General features: G+C 53.2%; 1 protein-coding gene across 4 annotated transcripts in view; it reads left to right on the forward strand.

Moving 5' to 3' along the window:
- GNB1L (G protein subunit beta 1 like) overlaps positions 1-21,080 on the forward strand; it is a 59,354-nt gene that overhangs the window by 34,493 nt on the left and 3,781 nt on the right. For 3 of the 4 annotated variants that reach the window (XM_055321823.1, XM_055321822.1, XM_055321821.1), the window contains exons 5-6: positions 4,187-4,285; positions 8,969-9,184. In XM_055321823.1, the coding sequence (XP_055177798.1) occupies positions 4,187-4,285; positions 8,969-9,184 (315 nt within the window). Of the gene's footprint in view, positions 1-4,186; positions 4,286-8,583; positions 9,185-21,080 lie in introns of all 4 variants that reach the window. The other variant, XM_055321825.1, reaches the window with a different exon arrangement.

The raw sequence follows: 21,080 nt of genomic DNA on the forward strand, positions 1-21,080 counted from the left end.
AAGGACCTTGGCCTGGCCACCTGTGGGGTGCCTGGTGGTGAGAGTCAGGAAGGGAGGCCCCAGCCCCCAGTACTGCCCAGCATGAGGCTCGAGGCCATCATGAGTCCAGCGGGAAAGACTGCCCAGAAAGGCACTCAGAGGATTTAAGAGCAGGTGTAAGGGAGAAAAATTGAGGCCCTGTGGAAGTCTGGGCATCAGAGCCAGCACAGCAGGGGAGGGTAGCCTTTGGGGAGCTGAACTGGGTCCTGGCAAGAGAGGCTTTGGTCGGACCTGGAATGCTGAGGATAGAGGCTGGCTCTGGGGTGGTAAGTACAGTACATAGGGCACAGGTGAGTGACTCAGGGAATGAGGCTCCATGTGGGTGTGATGGAGCCTCCGAGGTGACCGTCAGATGGAGCACAGGCCAGAGCAGCCAGCAGTAGTTGATGATGGGGATCTGGTCAGGCTGGGCAGCTTGTCCGTACTTCCAGAGGCAGCAGAGCAGAGTCCACCAATGGAAACAGTGCCCAGGACATGGGAACAGATGGTAGGAAGCAAGGGTGGACAGTAAGGTAAAGGACGAGGGTGTGGCTAGAGGTGCTCGCTGGTGGGGAGCTGAAGGGAAACCGAAGAAGAAACCAGGAGCAGTGATTGGACAGGCCTGGTGAGTGTGGGGGTGCGGCCAAGTGGTGGGGACCCAGGGGCTCTGAGTGTGGGGCGGGGAGGGCTGTGGGTGTGCACATGGTGGGGGACAGGGAGCCTCCTGTCTGCCGCCCACCCCCACGTCTCCTTGTGTCCCCTGCTGGCCCCAAGAAGCTGTGCAGCAGGCGGCACTGGGCAGGGACACGGGGTTCTGTGCACGCCGTGAGGTTTGGCCCCTACCCAAGAAGACTCGTTTGTCTTAAAGCAGATTTAGTTCATAAATAATGAGATAGGAACAGGCATTTATTTGTTCATGATTGCGTTTAAATCACCAATTAGGAGCTACATACACTTTTCTTGCCAATTTGCCAAAAACCTGTTAAAAGTTTTATTAATGTGAAAAGAGAGGGGTGTGCTTCCTCCCAGACCGCTGGGGCCAAGCAGTGGCAAGCCTCGCTCCTGCGCTGCACACCACGGAGCCCAGCCTGGGGCTGAGCCAGCCCTTCCTCCTGAGGTGGGGATGCCATGGGCTGTCCTCTTCCCTGCCAGCCTAGGCTTTCCCGGCTGCCTGTCACTTCCCAGGGCCTGGCCCCTGACACCCCACATGTGCTGCTTGAGGTTGTTTTTAACTGACTTGCTGGCTCCACTCGCCAGTGCAGTGCAGTGCTTTTCAGGAGCAGCCAGTCCGAGGACCTCGTATAAATTGGGAAAATGGTGGTTTTTCATGTTCCCGCCTGGAATGTGCCTGGACTGAATCTGCTTGGAAAAGCATCTCTGGCCTGTGCCCAGACAATGCCCGGGGACGACATGCTCCCACCCCACTGGGTGGCCACACTTGCCCACACTTGCATTCCAAGATGGAAAGCACACTGGTGTCTGTAGGAGGCTCTGAGCACAGGCGTCCAGGCCCTTGGCCAGAGCCCAGAGCAACACCTCGGACTCGCAGCAGCCCCTGGGCTTGCCCTGGTCCTTGCACCCAGGATGTGGCTGTGGGTGCCGCCACTCATGCTTCCTCCCCATAGTGTCTTGCTCAGGGTTTAGGGCTGTCCCGGCTTTCCCCTTCTTTTCTCAGATCAGACTTGCAGGGTGACTCACCCCTACCCGATCCCCTGGCCTTCACACCCCTCCTCACTGCCACCAGAGGGATCTTCCTGGGCCCACAGATTGGGAGAGGCATCCCTTACTGTACCTGTGCACCCTTGTGCCAGGCCATCCAGGGTGTGGTCTGTGCAGGCTGTGTGTCCTCCCACAGGGGGTGTCTGTCTCCCCACCAGCACACGTAGTTACTCAGGGTGGCTTATCCCCTCATCCCTCAACCAACATATTTTTTTTTAAGACACTTAAAAAAAAACTGTGAGGGGAGGGGCAGAGGGTGAGGGGGAGAGAGAATCCTAAGCAGGCTCCACGCCCAGCACAGAGCCCGACATAGGGCTGTCTCATGACCCTGAGATCATGACCTGAGCCCAAAACAAGAGTCGGCTGCTTAGGCAACTGAGCCACCCAGATGCCCCCACCCAGTCAGCATCTTAAACCCATCCTCCTGATGTGACAAAAAGAACAAATCTCATTTTCAGAAGTCTAGCGGTAGAGCAGTGCAGAAGGTAGGAAATCAAGTGTCCTGCTCCCCGGCAGTTTGATCGTGGCCATGCAGATCGTCCCATCACAGCACAGATGTGGGTCGGCTACGTGGGCTCTAAAGCAGCAGAGGCATAGACCGTTCACACAGCTGACAGCGCGCTGCTTTGCGCTCACACAGGGCTGGGTGCCCAAGCGTCCTCACTGCAGGGAGTATTTCTTTCTCTGTCCTGTGGAGCGCCAGGCCTCTGGGTGAGCAGGCCCTGGCCGGGGCTCACAGGCTTCCCGCAGCGTCTACAGCCGGCTCTCAAGCCACAAGCCCGTAACTCAGTCGCTAGTCCTCACTGCCAAGGATCCAAGGGCTCCAAAAGCCCACTCTCCCTTCTCCTGGGTTTTCCCCTGACTTCTGGGCCATACTTAGGTACCACTGTGTCTTGGTCGTCATGTGACTTCTCTCTTGTGTTTCTCTTTGTTTTGTCAGAGCTTCTCCTTGAGCATCTTTGCTGTTCAGGGGCTCCTTCGCGCAGCCTCTTGTTTCATGACAGTAATAACCACACACGTCACTTAGGGTCTTTTCTGTCTCCTTTGTGGGCAGCGAGGGCTGTGGTGGCCAGCATGGACACTGATCCTGCAGGCCCAGCAGACGGTGAGGGAGCCTATGTGCAGGTGTGTACATACGTGTGCCTGTTTGTACACACGTGTGTGCACTCTGCTGTGAGCCCCTCCTCTATGCCAGGATACCTTGTCAGCCTCTGGTGAGAGTCCTGCTGCCCCCACGCAGGCCCGTAGCTGAGAGCACCAGGCTGTGCCTCTGGCTTTCCACCCTGCCCTCAGTGTGCCCTCAGACAGACCCACCGTGCAGGTAGCCGATCTGGAACTCACACTCAGGGCTTAATCTCAGGCCTTGGGCTGGTTCTCTCGTGTGGGTTATGAGGGCAGCCTGGCTCAGACCCACATGCCTCCGGTTTACTGGGCGTCAGACAGCATGCCACCTGTCCCTTTAACACCCCCAACCCCTCTGCACCTCAGACTCTTCATCTGCAGACCAAAGGATGTCCTCTTGTTGGCAAGGGATGATATGTGGCTCCACGATGGCTGCACGTTGTTGTGACGTTATCAGTACAGCCCCTCTCGCCAGTTTCAAGGGGAGCCTCCCCAACATGAAGCAGTAGCCCTGCCTCGCTCGGGATCCCCTCCAACTCCAAGGACCACGGGAGGGGGCGCCCTTGTCCCTGCTTGGTGGATGAGGGAGATGAGGCACTGGGGATGCAGATGCCCGCTTCTCATGGCTGCAGCTGTCCCCTGCAGATGGCGTGGGGAAGAGGTGGGCCCAACTCAGGTGGACAGGCCTGAGTGTGACCTGGCTACATGCACCAGAAAGGCACATCTTCCAGCCTAGGTGCTGGAGGGCTTGCCCCTGCATTCAGGTGACACAGAACACCACCGTGGTGCCCAGGAGAGAGGTGCCCAGGAGGGAGGTGCGGGGTGCTGGGAACGGCCTGGCCCCAAACAACTCTGTGCACACCGGGTTCATTTCCTAGGCTTGCTGCCGGTCCCCCAGTATTCCCTGTGCACCTCTGTAAACCATTTGGTGTGCCTGAGATGGTTCAGAGCTGTTCACATGCAAACCCACATCAGGAGAGAGGAGGAGGCAGAGATAAGGAGGATGGGCAAACTGAGTCAGTGCCAAGCAAGCCTCCTGCTCAGTGGAGAGGTGAAATCGGGAGAGGCTGGAGGCGGCTGCCAGGTGGTGATGCTGGTTAGAGGGACACACCGGTCACCCAGAAATGACGTGTGAGTTTCACAACGCCCAACAGTGCCGGGGCCCACGAGCCCGTGCGGCCTAATTAGGAGGCTCGGCTCCCAGGTTCCTGCGGGCAGCAGACAGAAACTCGCAGCAGCCTTGGCTAATCGCCTTAAAAGTCTCTTGTTTGTATAGCACAGGCTCTACTTGGCGCCGGCCCAAATCAACTTGTTTTCTTACTGTCAGGTTCAGATTCTGGAGATGCCATCCAAGACGTCAGTGTGCACCCTGAAGCCCGAGGCAGATGCCAAGCCGGGCATGCCCATGTGCCTGGAGCTGTGGCAGGTAAGGCCCAGCGCACGCCAACCACGCCCTGCCAGCCACACCTTCCGGGCCGTGAATCATGCCCCATTCAGGACTCGGTTTATCGTCACAGCAAAGGACACTTAGCGCCCTGGAAGTCCCTGTGCCTGCTGCCCTCCTGCTCCCGCTGCCGCTCCTACAAACTGCCAGGGCAGCCCGGTTTCTGCTGACCTCCGCAGGGCGCCCCCTGCCCGAGCTGCGCAGAGGGACAGCCGGGTCAGCGGAGCAGCGCCCCGCCGAGGGCCTCCGGCTCGGCTCCTCTCCGCCCGCAGTCAGCGGCCCCGCGGCCTGCAGCTGTGCGCAGGGCTGGCCAGGAGGGAAGTGCTGACTAACCCGGCAAGCCTGCCTGGGCCCCGCGTTGCTTGGGATTACTTTTTGTTACTTCTTTGCCTCAGAGGCAGGAGTGGGCTTAACATGCTGACTTTCCCTGTGGCCGCACTTGGCATTTCTGAGTCCCAGCCATTTCCCTCTCTCGTCTATTCTTTCTGATTAGAGAGAGTTGGAGGGCATCTCCTGGAGCTGGCAGCTGAAGCCTTGGACCGCGGAGTGGGTCGCATGCCTGAGTCCTGGCAGGATGGGTTTCGGCTCTGAGACCAAGAGTGAGACCTTGAGAGGGGTCCTCCTGGGCCTGCCCACCTGCCTCTATTAGAAGCCCCGTCCCTCCTCAAGGCACAGCCCCCTCCCTGCCACCCGAGTCTGCAATGCTCCAAGTGTACGTTTCTGTGTCTCAGGGCTGCTCATATTTGGGGCAAAGACAATGGTCTGGTGTGTGCACTTGGGAAGAAGCCCGGGCACTGTCTCTGCTGGTCAGAAACCATGGTGGCTAGGTCATTGACCAGTGCCTGCCTTGGGGAGTGCTGCTTATAGGCATCTTCCCAGCTCTGTGCAGTTCAGCAGCACCTTCTGGGAGCCGTGCTGAGCTGCCTGGGATCAGGAGGAGGGGATCCTGCCACACTGCTGGTTTGAGCTTTTCACAAGATGAGCTTGGGCACTTTAGAGATGTCTGTGAGACCAACAGCACCCACAAGGCCAGGCACCTTAGAGACCTTGCCCCACACTTTTTGTCCCTCCAGGGACCTGCACCTTCTTGCCATTGGTTCCCCCACTGCAGCTTTTTAACCATTGGTATTTGTTTCCAATTGGAAATCTCTGATGAGCTGCTCCTGTGGTGTCCTGCCGCTGCAGCACGTCCCAGAGAGGAGCCCACAGGGAGCTGAGCTGGGGGGGGCTCCAGGAGACTCGCCTGAATGACGTGCTTCTGGCACCTGCAAGTTTGCGGTGGGGAACGCCCCGAGGCCATGACGCCTGGGGTTGTGCTGTGGCACTCACACTCCCGGGCAGGGCATTACGGCTGCATCTGCTCACACTCTGCTCCCTGGAAACACTGTCATTGCGTAATCATGTAAAAATTCCAGCAGAAAAATGTGTAGAAACGGGATGTACAAACTTGTTAAGGTAATTAATACAGTTGACAGAAGGACAAATCGAGTTTTTGTTAGTTGATACAGATCCAACGCAAAGCATTCTGTTAAAAAAAAAAAGTTGACATTAATTTGAAATGTCCTTTTTTTCTCTCCAAACCTGAAGGTCCGGGTTGTAATTTATTAATCTGAGTGTGGCAGAGGAGCCTGACAATTCTCAGTGAAACATTCAGGTGTATTCTCTTTTTTTAGAGTTTGAGAGTGTGCATGCGAGCACATACATGCACACACATGAGTAGGGGTAGGTAGGGCAGAGGGAGAAGCAGACTCCCCGCTCATCGGGGAGCTCCACGCGGGGCTCAATCCCAGGACCCCGGGAGCACGGCCTGACCCGAAGGCAGGCAGACACTTAACCACCGAGCCACCCAGGTGCCTCATATTCCTGTTTTGCTCTTCCAAGCAGCTGACTTGTAAAGGTCAGGAATATGTCTCACAGCAGCCCTGAGTGCAGGCTTCAGACCCTGGGTCTTGGGTCCCCTCTAGTGAGCTGGGCGCTCCCCACAGGGCTGGTCCCAGGAGGTGCTGTAGGTGGGGCCTGCCTGCCAGAGTCCCTGCCAGCACGCCCAGAGACAGGAGAGGACACAAAGTCCTTGTGGCAACTTCAGATCCTCACCCCATGGATTAGCCTATCACCAAAGGCCTGAGGCCATGAGACCGCTGCTGTGCCTGTGCTGTCACTGGGGGCCATGGGCCACAGCACAGGGTGGGCAGCAGCCATCAGGGCTGGAGCTCAGCATTTGGTCACCCTTGGCAACTGAGATGAGCCCTGCATGTCAGTCTGACTCCTGATTTAGTTACCCTGTGACACTTGGATAGGTGATGAGTAGCATGCAGCCGAGGTGCTCAGAACCCAGAGACCAGAGGCATCATGTGGACCCGGGCTACAGAGACAGACCAAAACCAATGTGCTGGTACTGGGAGGAGCCCCAGATGAGGGAGAATGTGCCCAGGGGATCGGAGGAGCAAGGCCCTGGGGGCAGAGGGTGAGAGGGAGGCTGGGTGGCGACAGGGTAGGTGGGAGGCAGGCCACAAGACAGATCACTGTCCTGGGGGAACAGACCCAAGTGGGTCCTAGGCGGGTTCCTCAGAGCTAGCCTCCAGGGTGGGCTCCAGCAGGTCTGCCCTAGGGGGTTGGCATGGGTTTCTGGTCCGCATGTAGACAGTGCATCAGGCTATTCTCAACTGGCTCCCACCGTTCCAGGTCCGGGTCATGGCAGGACGCCTTTTCTGGAGAGGCACAGCTGTCTGGAAGGAGGTGCTTGAGCAGAGGTGCTGACCACTTTTAAAACACCCTGTACATCTCTGGAGAAAAGCAGTATAAATAATTTTATACTGCAACACTAATTTCCAATTGGGTGACTTGAAAGATACCAAAGTGGAGCTCTTCCCCATTACAGAACTAGAGAGACCACAGAGAAATGTACCGACACTCATGGCTTCGCACGGGAGGCCAGATGGAGGCAGTGACCACGCTCCGCTGCTCTCAACCTTGGTCCCTCCAGGGCGGGCACCACCAGCACTGGGCACACACAGGGCCCATATCCTCACTGCTTGCCCCGTTGGGCCCCCTGGAGAGGCCCCAAGGATGGGCACAGGCAGCCACAGGCCAAGTGAAACTAAGGAGCCTTTCTTTGTATGAACATGTAGTATCCTCAGAAAAAGTGCAGGGGACGTCCTCCAGACTAGCTCTGGCCTGGGAGGCTTCACTGTGCTGTGGGCAGGTCTTCGTGGCTGTGTCCTCGCCATCCCCTGGCACCTCCACCTCCTTCTGATCAAAGCGCTGGTCTGCATCAGGCTTCCCCCGGCTCCCATCACTAACCAGGGCCCCGGTGACATACACCACTTCCTAAAGCCTCAGTTTCCCTTTCTGATGCACAGAGAGAGCCCTGCTTCCGTGTGTAGAGGGAGTAGTATCCACTCATGAGACACAGGCCCTGTGACTTCTGGGTAAACCCTGTCACCTTGCTTAGCTGAGCAGAGGTTCTCTCTGGGCACTCTTGAATGTTGTGGAGAGGAACTCCATGTGATGTGCACTACATCTGGGCCCGGAGCCCCTCTGGGCAGATGGAAGCACCCACACAGCTCCTAAACAGGAGCTCCAGCAGGTGGGCAAGGAGAGCCTCCATGGTGCTGTGGCTCCTGTCAGCAGCCCACGACCAGTGAGGCCCAGGCACTCTGCACAGCGCCAGCCTGCCCGCCAGCAGGGGACTGTCCTGAGAGTTGCAGGTGACCCGGGAGATAGCCTCAATGACCAGCTCCCCCACCCCAGGACCCCATTCTTACCATTGACCATCCAGCGCTGGGGTCCAGGCCCAGAGTTCCCCGAGGCTCTTGGAAAATCCACTGGGGAGGGGATGTGCTTAGTTATTTCTGACACTTGAGTGACACAAACCCCAGGCAGCTCAGCAGGAAATGCAGAGAGGAGTGAAGAGCAAAACGTATCAGCTGGCCTGTGCTTTGCCCCCGAAACAGCCTGGGTCGCTGTCCCAGAGACTGGGCACCAAGCGTGGGGCTGCCGCTCTCAGTGCCGGGGTGACAGGGGATCTCGCGGCGCTCCCCTGGAGTGGTTGCTGGGGCTAGATAAACGAGGCGTCTGTCCCGGGTGCCCAGCCCTCTGACCCGCGTCCTCATTCATCACAATAGCTCAGGGCCGGCGGAGCTCGGAGCTCGGCTCACACCAGTCAGCGCCCTGGCGACTCACCAGGCCTGGGGGGTGGGGGGCTTCCGCGGCGACATTGACAAAGCACAGAAAGTTCATTTTTCATTGAGATGGAGCTCGCGATTTCCTTTGGCTGGCAGTTCTAGACAGGTGACCGGCCTCACGAAGGGGTGGCCGCAAGTCTCAGCCTGCAGGAGGGAGGCAGGAAGACGCAGCAGCACCCGGCCGGGTGAGCAGGGGCATGGCAGCGGGAGGCAGGGCGCCGCGCTGGGCAACCTTGGGCTCTGTGCCCTGCAGCCTCCGTCCTCAGAGCCCCCCAACAGCGGCCCATGCCAGCCCGGCAGCACTGGCGTCTACAATCCGGGGGGGGGGGGGCACACAGAGCCTCCAAACTGTTACCGCCCCTGGAGGACACGGGGCCTGGCTCCCCAGCCAGGCCACTCCACTGGCCCCCTCTCTGGAGCCCCTTCTCCCCGCAAACGTACCAGGAACCTTTGGGAGCTGACTGCTGCGCTGTCCCTGCAGGCCGACTCCGGTCCCCGCCCACTCCTCCTGGCCGGCTATGAGGACGGATCGGTGGCCCTGTGGGACGTCTCTGAGCGGAAGGTGTGCAGCCGCGTCGCCTGCCACACGGAGCCCGTCATGGGCTTTGACTTTGACTCCCAGAAGGCCAGGGGCGTCTCGGGCTCCGCGGAGAAGGCGCTGGCTGTCTGGAGCCTGGATGAGCAGCAGGCCCTGCAGGTCAGTGCGCCAGACCCGAGGTGTCATTTATCCTGCTTTGCACTAACAGTCTGATAGGCTGAAACAATATTTAGGCATGAAGAGGAGTTGTTGCAGATCCCTGGCTAATTAATCACTGCAAGGCGGGGTGCAGGCCAGCCTGTCCGCAGGGCCGGCGCAGGAAGAAGGGGGCGTGGGCGTTTGTGAACCGTTCACATGGTTTGGGTTTCTCTCAGACCTTGGGTTAACAGCAGTCACGTCTTGTCCATCTAGAGAAAAGGCATGTAAAGTCCGGGAGTAGGCAAGTCCATTTGCAAAAACTCAGAGGAATTCGGTCAGTAAGGAACTGATTAATCAACCAAAACCAACCCAGTGTGGAGAAACCCACGGAGTCACGCCCCCGGGGCAGTCTGCAAGCCAACCCCAGGGAAGCGGTTCCTCACTGCCAGCCATGATGGGGAAGGGGTGTGGGGCCTCGGGGCAGAGCTGGGCGTTGCTGAAACCCTTCCCATAAGCTCTCCATGAACTTTCCCACATGGCTTGTGGAGCACTTGGGGGCCAGGTCTGGGCCTGTGGCTGGTGCTCAGCATGCACTGGCCCAGCCTGCACCCTCAGCTCTGTCTGGGGCCTGGCGGGAGGACTTGGGGGGTGGAGAGCCTCCTGTCCAGGCCTCACACTAGTGCAGGTACCAGGGGATGAGATGTGCTGTGCCTCTTGGCCCCGGGAGGGTGGCCTGGGTGCATTCCAGTGTCTTGTGGTGGCCAAGGAGTCCCCATTAACCAGGAAGCCTTGGAAGGCTGAGACTTGGCCACTTGGCTGGCAAGTAGAAGCTACTGTAAACCCAGGTCTGGTGGGGGAACAGGGCCCCTACTGCAAGACGTGTGGCCGTGAGGGAGATTGCCAGCAGAAGCAGCAGCAGGCTGGCCTCCTGGCCTCACCTGGGCGCTCAGCGCTGGAGTCCTGGAGGACAGGACTGCCCTCCTCTGCAGGAGCTGTGGTGGGGACAGGAGGCTGAGGAAGAAAGGGTCTCCCCTCACCAGGTGGTAAAGTCTGGTCGCCTAGCCTGGCAAGCCTGCCTCACCTCACCCTTGCCAGCCTGGGACCGCACAGCCAGAGGAAGAAGCCCTGGGTAGGCACATGGGTTGGAGAGGGGAGGAGCCAGCCCCAGAGAAAATCAGGGCACACTGCGGTGCCTAGCAGGGATGCAGCATCACCACTCGGTCATCTCGTAAGAGGGACAAAATGAGGACAGCTGGGGCAGGCGTTTCACATGGTGGGTGAGGAGTCCTGGGCAGTTTCCCCTTGGATGGAAGCTGAGTCGGAGCGAGGCAGGAGGTGCTGGAGAGAACAGTGACGCACATAGAGGCCCAGGGATGGACACAGCTCAGGCGCAGTGAGACCTGCAAGGGGCCCCTTCATGTGGAAGCTGGAGTTGGGGCCAGCATCCGACAGAGAATGATCCTGTCCGAGAATGGAGGTGAAAACCGGCACAAGTGGCGAGCAGCAGCCGGGGTCCAACTGCCGGCTGTCCTGGTGTGAGGCTGCCAGTATCTCAGTGACCTGAGGGTGGGGAGCAGCCAGCCAGCCAGAGGGGGGAAGGAGCAGTCACATGTGATGTTTGGGTACACGGTGCACATTCATGCTTCCCTAGCATTGCTCCTTCCCAGCAGATCAGCTCGTGCCAGTACATGGCTGACTTGCAGTAAAGCCAACTACCCATCCGTCCTCTGTCCTTCTGTTGTTCCCCACGGGAAGGGGGTTAGACAGACGTCCAAATGGAGCCAGGCCCAGCTGTGGCAGGGCAGAGCTTCTCATGCCTCCACCCCGGAGGAAGGGTCCCAAGGCCTTGGAACGGTGGACCTTAGAGGTGATGGGGTGACTGTCATCATGATGGCTGTCATCTTTAAGACGGAGGCACAGCCAGTCTAGTGCTGGGTCTTTACGTCCTCGCTGAGTGCCGAGCCCAGCCAGGTGGGCCTTGGCGTTCTCTCTTGCTCCCCTCCTTCCTGCTCCTCCATCCTGCTGGGGACCAGGCAGGGCCCCCAGCTTCCCACTGCGGGGTCCAGTGCCCCACCCCACTGTGGCTTGAATCAGCCTGACCTTGTAAAGGCTGAAGACTCAGGTGGCTTCCCTGAGAACCCCACCCCATTGGCAGTATCCCCAGAACCCCTGAAAGGGTCCCCTCTGGCCAGCCTGGTCCAGATCTGCCTGGTGTCTGCTGGCTTGTTTGGGAAACAGCTGCTGGAACTTAAGACTTAAATTTATGAGGCATGTTCCAGTCCAGAGATGAACTTTTACTGTAGTGATGAACTGAAAAGTTAAAGCACAGGGGATTATTAATGAATTTGAAAGTTAAAGCAGAAGGGGAGCCAGGCATTGTGGACTGGATGTGGTAGTTACGGGACGGTGTTGCGCCAGGCAAGGGGCCAGGCTCAGCAGTGCACATCAAAGCAGGAGGACGGTGCTCCTGCCACTGGGCACGGCCCCTGAGAATGGCTGCGTTGCCCGGAGACGAGGGCACATCCGGTTCAGAGCTGGCCTCAGAGGCCCTGGAGATTCTCAGGTGGTGGCGCACAGGCCTCCGGGGAGGAAGCGTCAGGGGCCGGCATCCACGGGCCTCCACGGGCATCCTTACCCCGAGGCCCTCAGTGCACCGCACTGGCCCACTGATGCGGCCGCCCGCCCTGGCCCTCGAGCCACGTGGGCACAGATGTGCCTCACCTCGCAGCCTGCTGCTGGAGTCTCTAATGAGCCCAAATCAATCTCTCCCGGGCGGGCGCTGGGAGCAGAGACGCAGATGAGGTTTCCCGCAGCAGAGCGTGGGTAATGGGAACCAGATGGCGGCCGCGCCGCGTGCACATTCCTGGCACCTGAGGTCATGTGCTGTGAGAGCCACTAGTGGCCAGGGATCCTTCCCAGAGGGTCCTCATCCAGAATGGGTGAGGCCAGGCGCCATGGCAGTGACCGGGAGACTTTGGCCACACTCATCAGGATGCCGTGGCCTCGGGGGCACGTGGTGATGGCTGGGCCACTCGCCTGCCTTCCAGAGGTGGCTTTCCCTCCAGCCTCTAGGGGATTGGGCCTTGGCTGTCGTAGACACAGGTGGTGTGCAGACCTGCTCCTTCCTCCCACACTTGGGCAGGGCCCATGGCCTTGAAGCAGGGGCTGATTTACAGCCAGCAGTATTTTTAGGCCTTTAAGTAATATTGAGGCCCCCACCCCAGCCAGCCTGGGCCGGGAATCGGACCAACCACACTCCCCCGAACTGCACCCAATGCTGGTTGGCCAGGCATCCCCTTGTCCTGCTGTGTGTCCACGGCCCTCTTTCTCCCCAGCCCTGCCCTCTAAAGTGTCAGTAGCAGGACCTGTGGGACAGGTAGGCAGGAGACTACAGGGCCCTGAGACCAAGCAAACTGTAGATACAATCCGGTGCCTCTCAGGAACGAGCAAGCCTGCCTTGCAGAGAAAATGCCCGCCCAGAGGGATAGAGTGACCTATGGCCACTCACAAAACAGACCCCTGCCAGCGTATGCAGAGATCGGGAGAGGAGGGGATGCCTGCCTCAGTTCTGGAGCTCCTGATACCCCAACACCATCAAGAGCGGGGTAACCGGGGATGCAATTTAGTTTACAGAGACACAGACAGATGGCCCTGAACAACTCCTACTGACCCCACCACATGGGCACGGACATGCTCTGTAATGCAGAGAACCAGCAAGGCTCCAGCCGCCATCACCATGAACAGACCCTGTTGGACCCTCCTCCTTCTCTTTGCTGTTCTTCTCCTCCTCCTCCTCAGGATTAGGTCGCCATCAAGGCTTCTGCTGCTGCTTCTCTTCATTCCTCCCAGGGGAGGCCACTTTGTGCCTCTGCTCCAGGACCAGAGTCACTCCTGCCCCCATGGGCAGCACAGGGCACCTTAGCCCCTCCCAGGTGGCAACACTGGCGTGGAAGGCATTCTCTGCCCTGGACCCAACTTGCAATGTGTGAGGACCATGGTTCAGGGGCCTCTATGGAAATTCAAATTCTTCTTCCACTTGCCTTGGGTTCTCGGTGATCATCAGCAGAGAGCGGACTTGAAAGCAGCCCTTTTCTATTAACAAATTCACAACAAAGATGGAATATGAAGGAGGTGACCCTGAAGCAGGGCCCCATGTGGGTTCCGGAGAGTCCAGGACTCGGAACCCAGAGGTCCCCCTGGCTACCCCTGGCTTGGGACAAAGTCCACAGAAGAGAAAAGGATGAGCGTTGGTGATGATCATCAGTCCTCATTCCCAGCAGCCCTGTTCGGGTCCATGAGCGTGGAGAGGGCTTCGGGCAGATGCACACCCTCACACACAGGCACACGTGGGATTTGCCTTCTCACATCTGCACGGTGGCCCCGGCTCCAGTCCTCCAGCTCCAGCAGGTGCCCCTGGTGGCCTGGACATCGTGGTCCACAAATCGGTAGAGCCAGGCACTGAATAGAGCCCTGGAAGAGTGGGAGGGGGTCCCTGACTGTGAGATGTGGGGTGGGCGTGGAGGTGCCTGGACAGGTCGCTGCGGGGCTGCCCAAGTGCTGATTGCACCGGCCAGGAACCCAGGCCATGCCGAGTGGAGGCAGGGACTGTAGCGGGCATTCTGGGCGTGCTACGGGTGGGACAAAGGGCCGAGTTTGCTGCCAGGTTTTGGTAGGTTCTCATCGTATTAGATCCTCCTTCTACTCCTAGTGGGGAAAGAATTTGGATTGTGAATAGGCGTTGAGCTGTCAGACTCATGGCTTTTCTTAAATCAGTTAATGAATTGCATTATTTGGCTTTTATAATATCAAAACAACCATATAGTCCTAAAATAACGCGCTACAGAGCATGTCCATGCCCATGTGATGGGGCCAGTAGGAGTTGTTCAGGGTCGTCTGTCTGTGTCTCCGTAAACTAAATTGCACCCCCTCCCCGGTTACCCCACTGTTGATGGTGTTGGGGTATCAGGAGCTCCAGAACTGAGGCAGGCATCCCCTCCTCTCCCGATCTCTGCATAAGTTGGCAGGGGTCTGTTTTGTGAGTGGCCATAGGTCATTCTTTCCCACTGGAGCAGGCATTCTTTTTCCTGCAAGGCAGGCTTGATTTTCTTCTTGGACTGATTTATTAGGTTTCTTGATTTTTTTTGGGGGGGGGGGTAAGTTGCCTTTTTCAAAAAATTTGTCTATGGGCATAAAAACCTTCAAGGTATTTTCACACTGCCCTTTTGTAATTGTTTGAAATGACTGTGTAGACTCTGCTGTATTTACAGAAATGACTGCGTAGACTCTGCTGTATTTACAGAACTGCCCTGGTTTTATCTGTGATCAGTCTTACCTTTGTTGATCTTTAAAAGCCTTTTTCTGCGTTCTCTATCGTATATCTATCGCTTATGGTTTGAAAGGAAAAAAGAAAAAGAAAAAGAAGGAAAAAAAATCCCTTTCTGTTTCATCATTTCTGCTCTAATCTTCCCTTCCTTCCTCCTGTGTCCTCTGGGCTTGGTCTGTTGCTCGGACTTGAACTGGGTATGGAGCCCGCTTGTCCTCTGCCATCTGTCCCCCAGAGGCAGCGGAGGCCTGTCTGCAACTCTCTAGTTGGCCCAGGTTGGGAGATGTCAGCATCTTCATTCTTGGGGGGGGGGAGGGGGGACGACCTGAGTTTTATTTGTTCTCTGACTGCTGAGCCAATCAGTGTTTTTATGTTCCCAAATGTTTGATTTTTTTTTTCTCCCCAGTTATTTTTTATTTTTCAATTTCTAACTTCATGCCGTTGTGGTCGGAGAATAAGGTCTGAATGATATCAGCTCTTTGAAATGTGGAGGCCAGTCCAGTTGACATAAGTATTCCACATGTGTGTGAGAGGGAAGTGCTTCTCGTTGCTGGATGCACGCTGTACCTGCACACACTCGGGCAGCCCTGGCAGCCGTGCAGTCCCTGTGCTGTGCATGTGACCGAGTGCCTCTGGAAGGGCCAGGGAGACCCTGGTGCTGAGGCACGTCTTGGCAACTGTGCCTGCATCCTGTGTGTCCTGCATTTCGAAGCTGGCTTAGGAACATACGAGTTTAGAATCTTCCCAGGGACTGAACTTTTATACTTTAGTGACTCTGTTTATCTCTGAAAAAGATTTTCACCTAAAAGCTAATTTTGCCAACTGCTAATAGGGTTCATGCAATATTTCTTCTGACTTTACTATTTCTTTTACAGCTTTTTTTTTTTTTTAATCTTCTGCTTTCAACTTTTCTTTAGATATAGGTATCTCTCTCACAGAGCTGGTTTTGCATACCAGCATCTTGTCGCTGCTCCTTTGTACCATAAATGTTGTCTGGGCATTCTTATTCTTCAAACACTCTTCTTCTTTCAGAAGTTGGGAAGGCCGCCCGCTAGGGAACGTTTAGTGGGGGCCTCTGAGTGTGAATCTGCATGTTGACGGTGCCCGTAGTTCTGGGTGCTTGTGTGGGTTTGCTCGGGCCCTCCACTGGGCTGTGAAGCTGCAGGGGGGCGGGGGAGGGTCAGTTCCCAGGCAACTCTCTAGCCTTTGTGGGTCTATCTCACTAGTTTTGATTTTGGTGTCTTCATTTTTATTCAGTTCATAATACTTTCTATTTCCCTTAGGATTTCTTCTTTGATCCAGTTGTTCCTCAGAAGTAGATTACTTAATTATCAAATATTTGTTGATTTTGTGGATATCTTTAATCCAGCTTAATTCTGCTGTCAGTGAAGGAACCTGCACAATGTCAGCATTTAGATATTTATTGAGGCTTGTGTTTGGCCCAGCACATGCTACGTTACATCTTGGTGAAGACGTGTGTTCTGCAGTTGTTGGGTGGAGTGTTCCATCAGCGCGACCCCGGCCGAGGTGGTTGGTAGTGTTTGGATCTTCCTGCTGATATTTTCATCCAGTTTTCTGCCAGTTACAGAGTAAGGTCTTTGAATCTTTGAGGGTGGTCATGAATGTGCCTATTTCCCCCTTTCTGTCTTTGGGTTCATGAATTTTGAAGCACTGTCCCTACGCACATTTAAGATGGTTACCGCATCCTGCTGAGTGGTCATCATGAAATATCCTTCTGAACCTCTTGTCACGTCTTTTCTGTTTTAATTGTAGCAATTTACTTTTCTTTAAAGAATTTATTTATTAGTTCATGAGAGACACACAGAAAGAGGGCAGAGACACAGGCAGAGGGAGAAGTAGGCTCCATGCAGGGAGCCCGATGTGGGACTCGATCCTGGGACTCCAGGATCACGCCCTGAGCCAAAGGCAGACGCCCGACTGCTGAGCCACACAGGTGCCCCATAATTTGCTTTTTTTAATTGAAGTGCGGTTGACACACAATGAGTGGTTAGTTCCAGGTATAACACATCCTTGTCTTGGGGTCAGCTGGTCTGACACTAATGCAGCAGGAGCAGCTTTCTTGGGTTTCCTCTTTTTGAGTCATGTCTCCCTTATTTTCAACCTATGTCCTTCTCTTTATTCTATTTTATTTTATTTTATTTAAAAAATTTCATTTATTTATTCATGAGAGATACACACACACAGAGAGAGAGAGAGAGAGAGAGAGGCAGAGACACAGGCAGAGGGAGAAGCAGGCTCCATGCAGGGAGCCTGATGTGGGACTCGGTCCTAGGACTCCAGGACCACACCCCTGGGCCAGAGGCAGGTGCTAAACCGCTGAGCCACCCAGGGATCCCCTGTCCATCTCTTTATGTTTAAAAAGCATCTTTTTGTAGTCTTGCTTTTTAATCCTTTCTGACAATCTTTGCCTTCTAATTGGAGCATTTAGCCTGTTTGTACTTAACATAGTTATTGATGTGTGTGGCATGAAGTCTGCTATCTTGATATTTGTTTTCCACCCATCACCTCTGTTTTTGGCCCTGTTTTACTCCTTTCCTGCCTCCTTGTGTGTTAATCAAATATCCATTTCTTAGTTTTCCATTTTATTTCTCTTCTTGGTTTCTTTGATATAGTTCTTATCATTTTCTTCTGAGTGGCTACTTGCAGCTCACGGTACACATCATTGACGTACCCACCTCTACCCAGCCAGTGTTGCTCCCCTGACTGGTGTCATCACCACATGCTAGAATGATCCCATATACCACCCTCCCACCCTTTCTCCTGCTGCTGTTACACATTCTACTTCTATACGCCTTATAAATTCCACTTTACAATGTTACTGGTTTTGCATTAAATCATCAGTTATTTCTAAAAACTTACAGGAAATAAAAAAGCATAATACAGTTGACCCTTGAACATTGGGTTTCAACCATGCAGGTCCACTTATATGCAGACTTTTTTTTCCCCAGTAGGTTCCATGTCCAGTGGGGAGCCCAAGTGTGGGGCTTGAACTCATAAACCTGAGATCAAGACCTGAGCTGAGGTTGAGGACCAGACACCCAGGCGCCCCCAGATTTTTTTTCTATAAGTACAGAATTATAAGTATATAAGTATAGTATTATAAATGTGTTTTCTCTTCCTTAAGATTTTATTAATATTTTTCCTCCAGCTTAGTTTAGTGAGAGTATGCAATATATAATTCTTTAGTTAGAATATTCAATATATAATACATATAACATACAAAATATGTGTTAATTGACTGTTCATGTTATCAGTTAACAGTCAACAGTAGGCCACTGGTAGTTTTGGGGGAGTCAAAAGTGATACATGGATTTTCAACTGCACGGGGAGTCAGCACCCCTAACCTACGTGTTGTTCAAGGGTCAACTGAAGTTTCTGTTCACCCATCTGTTACCATTTCTGGTGCTCTTTGTGTAGTTCTGGGTTTCTGTCTGGTTTTATTTCCCTTTATCCGGAAGAACACCCTGTAGCATGTCTTGAAGTGTAGTTCTCCTGGCAAAAGATTCTCCAGCTTCTGTTTATGAACAATGACTATTTCACCTTCTTTTTAAAAAAAGAATTCTGCCTCGAGTGTCTAGGGATGGTGGTTTCATTTTTCTTCATGCACTTTAAAGGTGTTCCACTGTCATCTAGTGTCCATAGTTTCTAGTAAGAATTCATCGTGACTTATCATTATTCCCAGACCCTCCATGTGGCTTTCAAGCATTTGTTCATCTGTGGTTTTTAGTACATTGACTTTCCTGGAACTTCCATGAGTTAGACAGTTGGATATCATTCCATAGTCCCTGAGGCTTTGTTCAGTTTTCTTCAGCCATTTTCCTCTTTCTTCTTCAGGTTGAATAATGTCTATTGATATGTCCTCTGGTTTACTGACTTTTTTTAATGATTAAAATCTGCCATTATGCCTGTCCTACAAGCTTTTCATTTCAGTTGCTTTTTTAAAAAATATTTTATTTATTCATGAGAGACACATAGAGAGAGGCAGAGACACAGGCAGAGGGAGAAGCAGGCTCCATGTGGGGAGGATCCCAGAACCCCAGGATCATGTCCCGAGCCAAAGGCAGATGCTCAACTGCTGAGCTTCCCAGGCGTCCCTCATTTTAGTTATTGAGCTGCTCAGTTATACATTTTCTATTGCGGTTCTTTTTTTTTTTTTTTTTCATAAAACACTGGTTTTTAGAACAGTTTTAGATTCACAGCAAAATTGAGAGGGAGGTACACACATATCCCACATGTCCCTTGCCCTCCACCCCCACGCATGCACAGCCTCCCACATTATCAGTGGCCCAGCAGAGTGGGACAACTGGTACAACAGGCAGGTGTACACTGACACACTATTACCCAGAGTCTACAGTTCACCGTGAGTTCACTCTTGGCGGTGTGCATTCTGTGGGTTTGGACAAACATATAATGACATGTGTCCACCTTTATAGTATCACATGCAGTGTCTTCACTGCCCTAAAAATCCTCTGTGCTCTGCCCAGTGATTCTTCCTCCCCCACTGACCCCTGACAACCACTGATTGTTTTTCTCTCTCTATGGTTTGGTTTTGCCTTTTCCAGAACATCATATGGCTGGAATCATACAGTATGTCACCTTTCAGAATGGCTCCTTTCAGTGAGTGATATGCATTTAAGGTTCCTCTGTGTCTTTTATAGTTTGATGGCTCATTTCTTTTTGGCACTAAATAATATTCTGTTGTCTGGATGCACCACAGTGTATTTATCCGATATTCACCCTTTAAAGGACATCTTGGTTCTTCCCAAGTCTTGGCAATTATGAATAAAGCTGAATAAAACTGATGTGCAATATTTGGGGGTAAGGGGGAGAGGGAGAAGAGAGAATCTTAAGCAGGTTCCACACCCAGCATAGGGCTTGACTCAGGGCTCAATTTCATGATCCTGAAGTCATGACCCGAGCTGAAATCAAGAGTCAGATGCTTAACTGACTGAGCACTGACTGAGCCACCCAGGCCACCCTACAGTTTTTATATGGATATAAAGTTTCGGCTCCTTTGGGTCAATATAAAGCATGCAATTTCTAGATCACATGGTGAGAGTACATTTAGTTTTGTTAAGACACCACCAAGCTGTCTTCCAAAGTGACAATAGTGTTTTGCATTCCCGCCAGCAGTGAATGTGGGTTCCTGTGGCTCTATGTCCTTGCCAGCACTTGGTGTTGTCAGTGTTCTGGATTTTGGCCATTCTGACAAATGTGTAGTGGGTATCTGACTATTTTTTTCTTGGTTATTGTTATTGAAGTATAGTTGACATACAGGGTTATCCTGGTCATTTTTCTAATCTTCATTTCCCCGGTAACGTGTGACAGAGGCCCTTCTCACATGCTTACTTGCTGTGATCTTTGATGAGGTGTGTGTTACACACTTTCCCCCATTTTTTCATCAGGTCGTTTGTTTTCTTATTGTTGAGTTTTATTGCATGTTTTGGATAATAGTCCTTTATCAGGTGTGTCTTCTGCAAATATTTTCTCTTGTTCTGTCACTTGCCTTCTCATTCTCTTGCCAGTGTCTTTCACAGAGCAGAAAGTCCTAATTTTAGTGAAGCTCAGCTTATCAATCCTTTCTTTCATGGATTGTGCCTTTGGGGGTGTATCTGAAATGTCATTGCAAAGCCCAAGGTCATCTAGATTTCTGTCTTATGTTACCTTTTATGATTTTTATAATGTTGCGTTTTATATTCAGGTCTGTGATCCATTCTGAGTTATTTTTTGTGAATTAGAGGCGTGAGGTCTTTGTCTAGATTCATATTTTTGCACGTGGATGTCCAGTTTTTCCAGCACTGCTTGTTAAAAAGAGTCTCTTTTCCTTCATTATGTTTCCTTTGCTCCTTTGTCAAAGATGAGTTGACTCTATTTATGTGGGTCTATCTCTGGGCTCTCTATTCTGTTTCTTTGATCTGTCTCTTCTTTCATCAATACCACACTGTCTTGACCACTGTAGCTTTATAGGAAGTCCCGAAGTCAGGTAGTGTCAGGCCTCCGACTTTGTTCTTCTCCTTTAACATAGTATGTTAGCTGTTCTGGGTTGATTCTTTTTTATAATCTCCATTTTTTTTCTGCTAATAATTCCTGTCTGTTCACTCATCAGGGCAATTGTTCCTTATAATTATTTGAATGCGTTTTCTTTCATTTTTTTGGAACATATTTAAATAGCTGCTTTAAAGTCTTTGTCTGATATGTTCAACATCTGTGCCATTCTGGGCCAGTTTCTATTTACTTTTTTTCCCAGTGGACTGGGGGTCATATATTCCTGCATCTTTGCATGTCTAATACATTTTTGTTTGTGTGCTCAACATTGTAAGTGATACATGATAGAGACGAAGAATTCTAATCTTTTGCTCTGAAGAATATTTGCTTTTGTTCTTGCAGGCAGTTCAGTTACTGGCTGTTCACCTTGAGCTTGGGTAGTCTTGGGTTGATTCTCTGTTGGAGCAGATATGTGGAAAACCCAGGGTCTTTCCCAGGCTCCTCTGCCTCTCCTTCAGACTGTGCAGAGCTCCGTCCCTGGCATTGTTACAGTCGGTCCAGAGTAGACCCTACCTGAAGGTTTGCTCC

The sequence above is a fragment of the Nyctereutes procyonoides genome, unplaced genomic scaffold, assembly GCF_905146905.1.
Source record: "Nyctereutes procyonoides isolate TBG_1078 unplaced genomic scaffold, NYPRO_anot_genome, whole genome shotgun sequence".
Classification (NCBI taxonomy): Eukaryota; Metazoa; Chordata; class Mammalia; order Carnivora; family Canidae; genus Nyctereutes; species Nyctereutes procyonoides.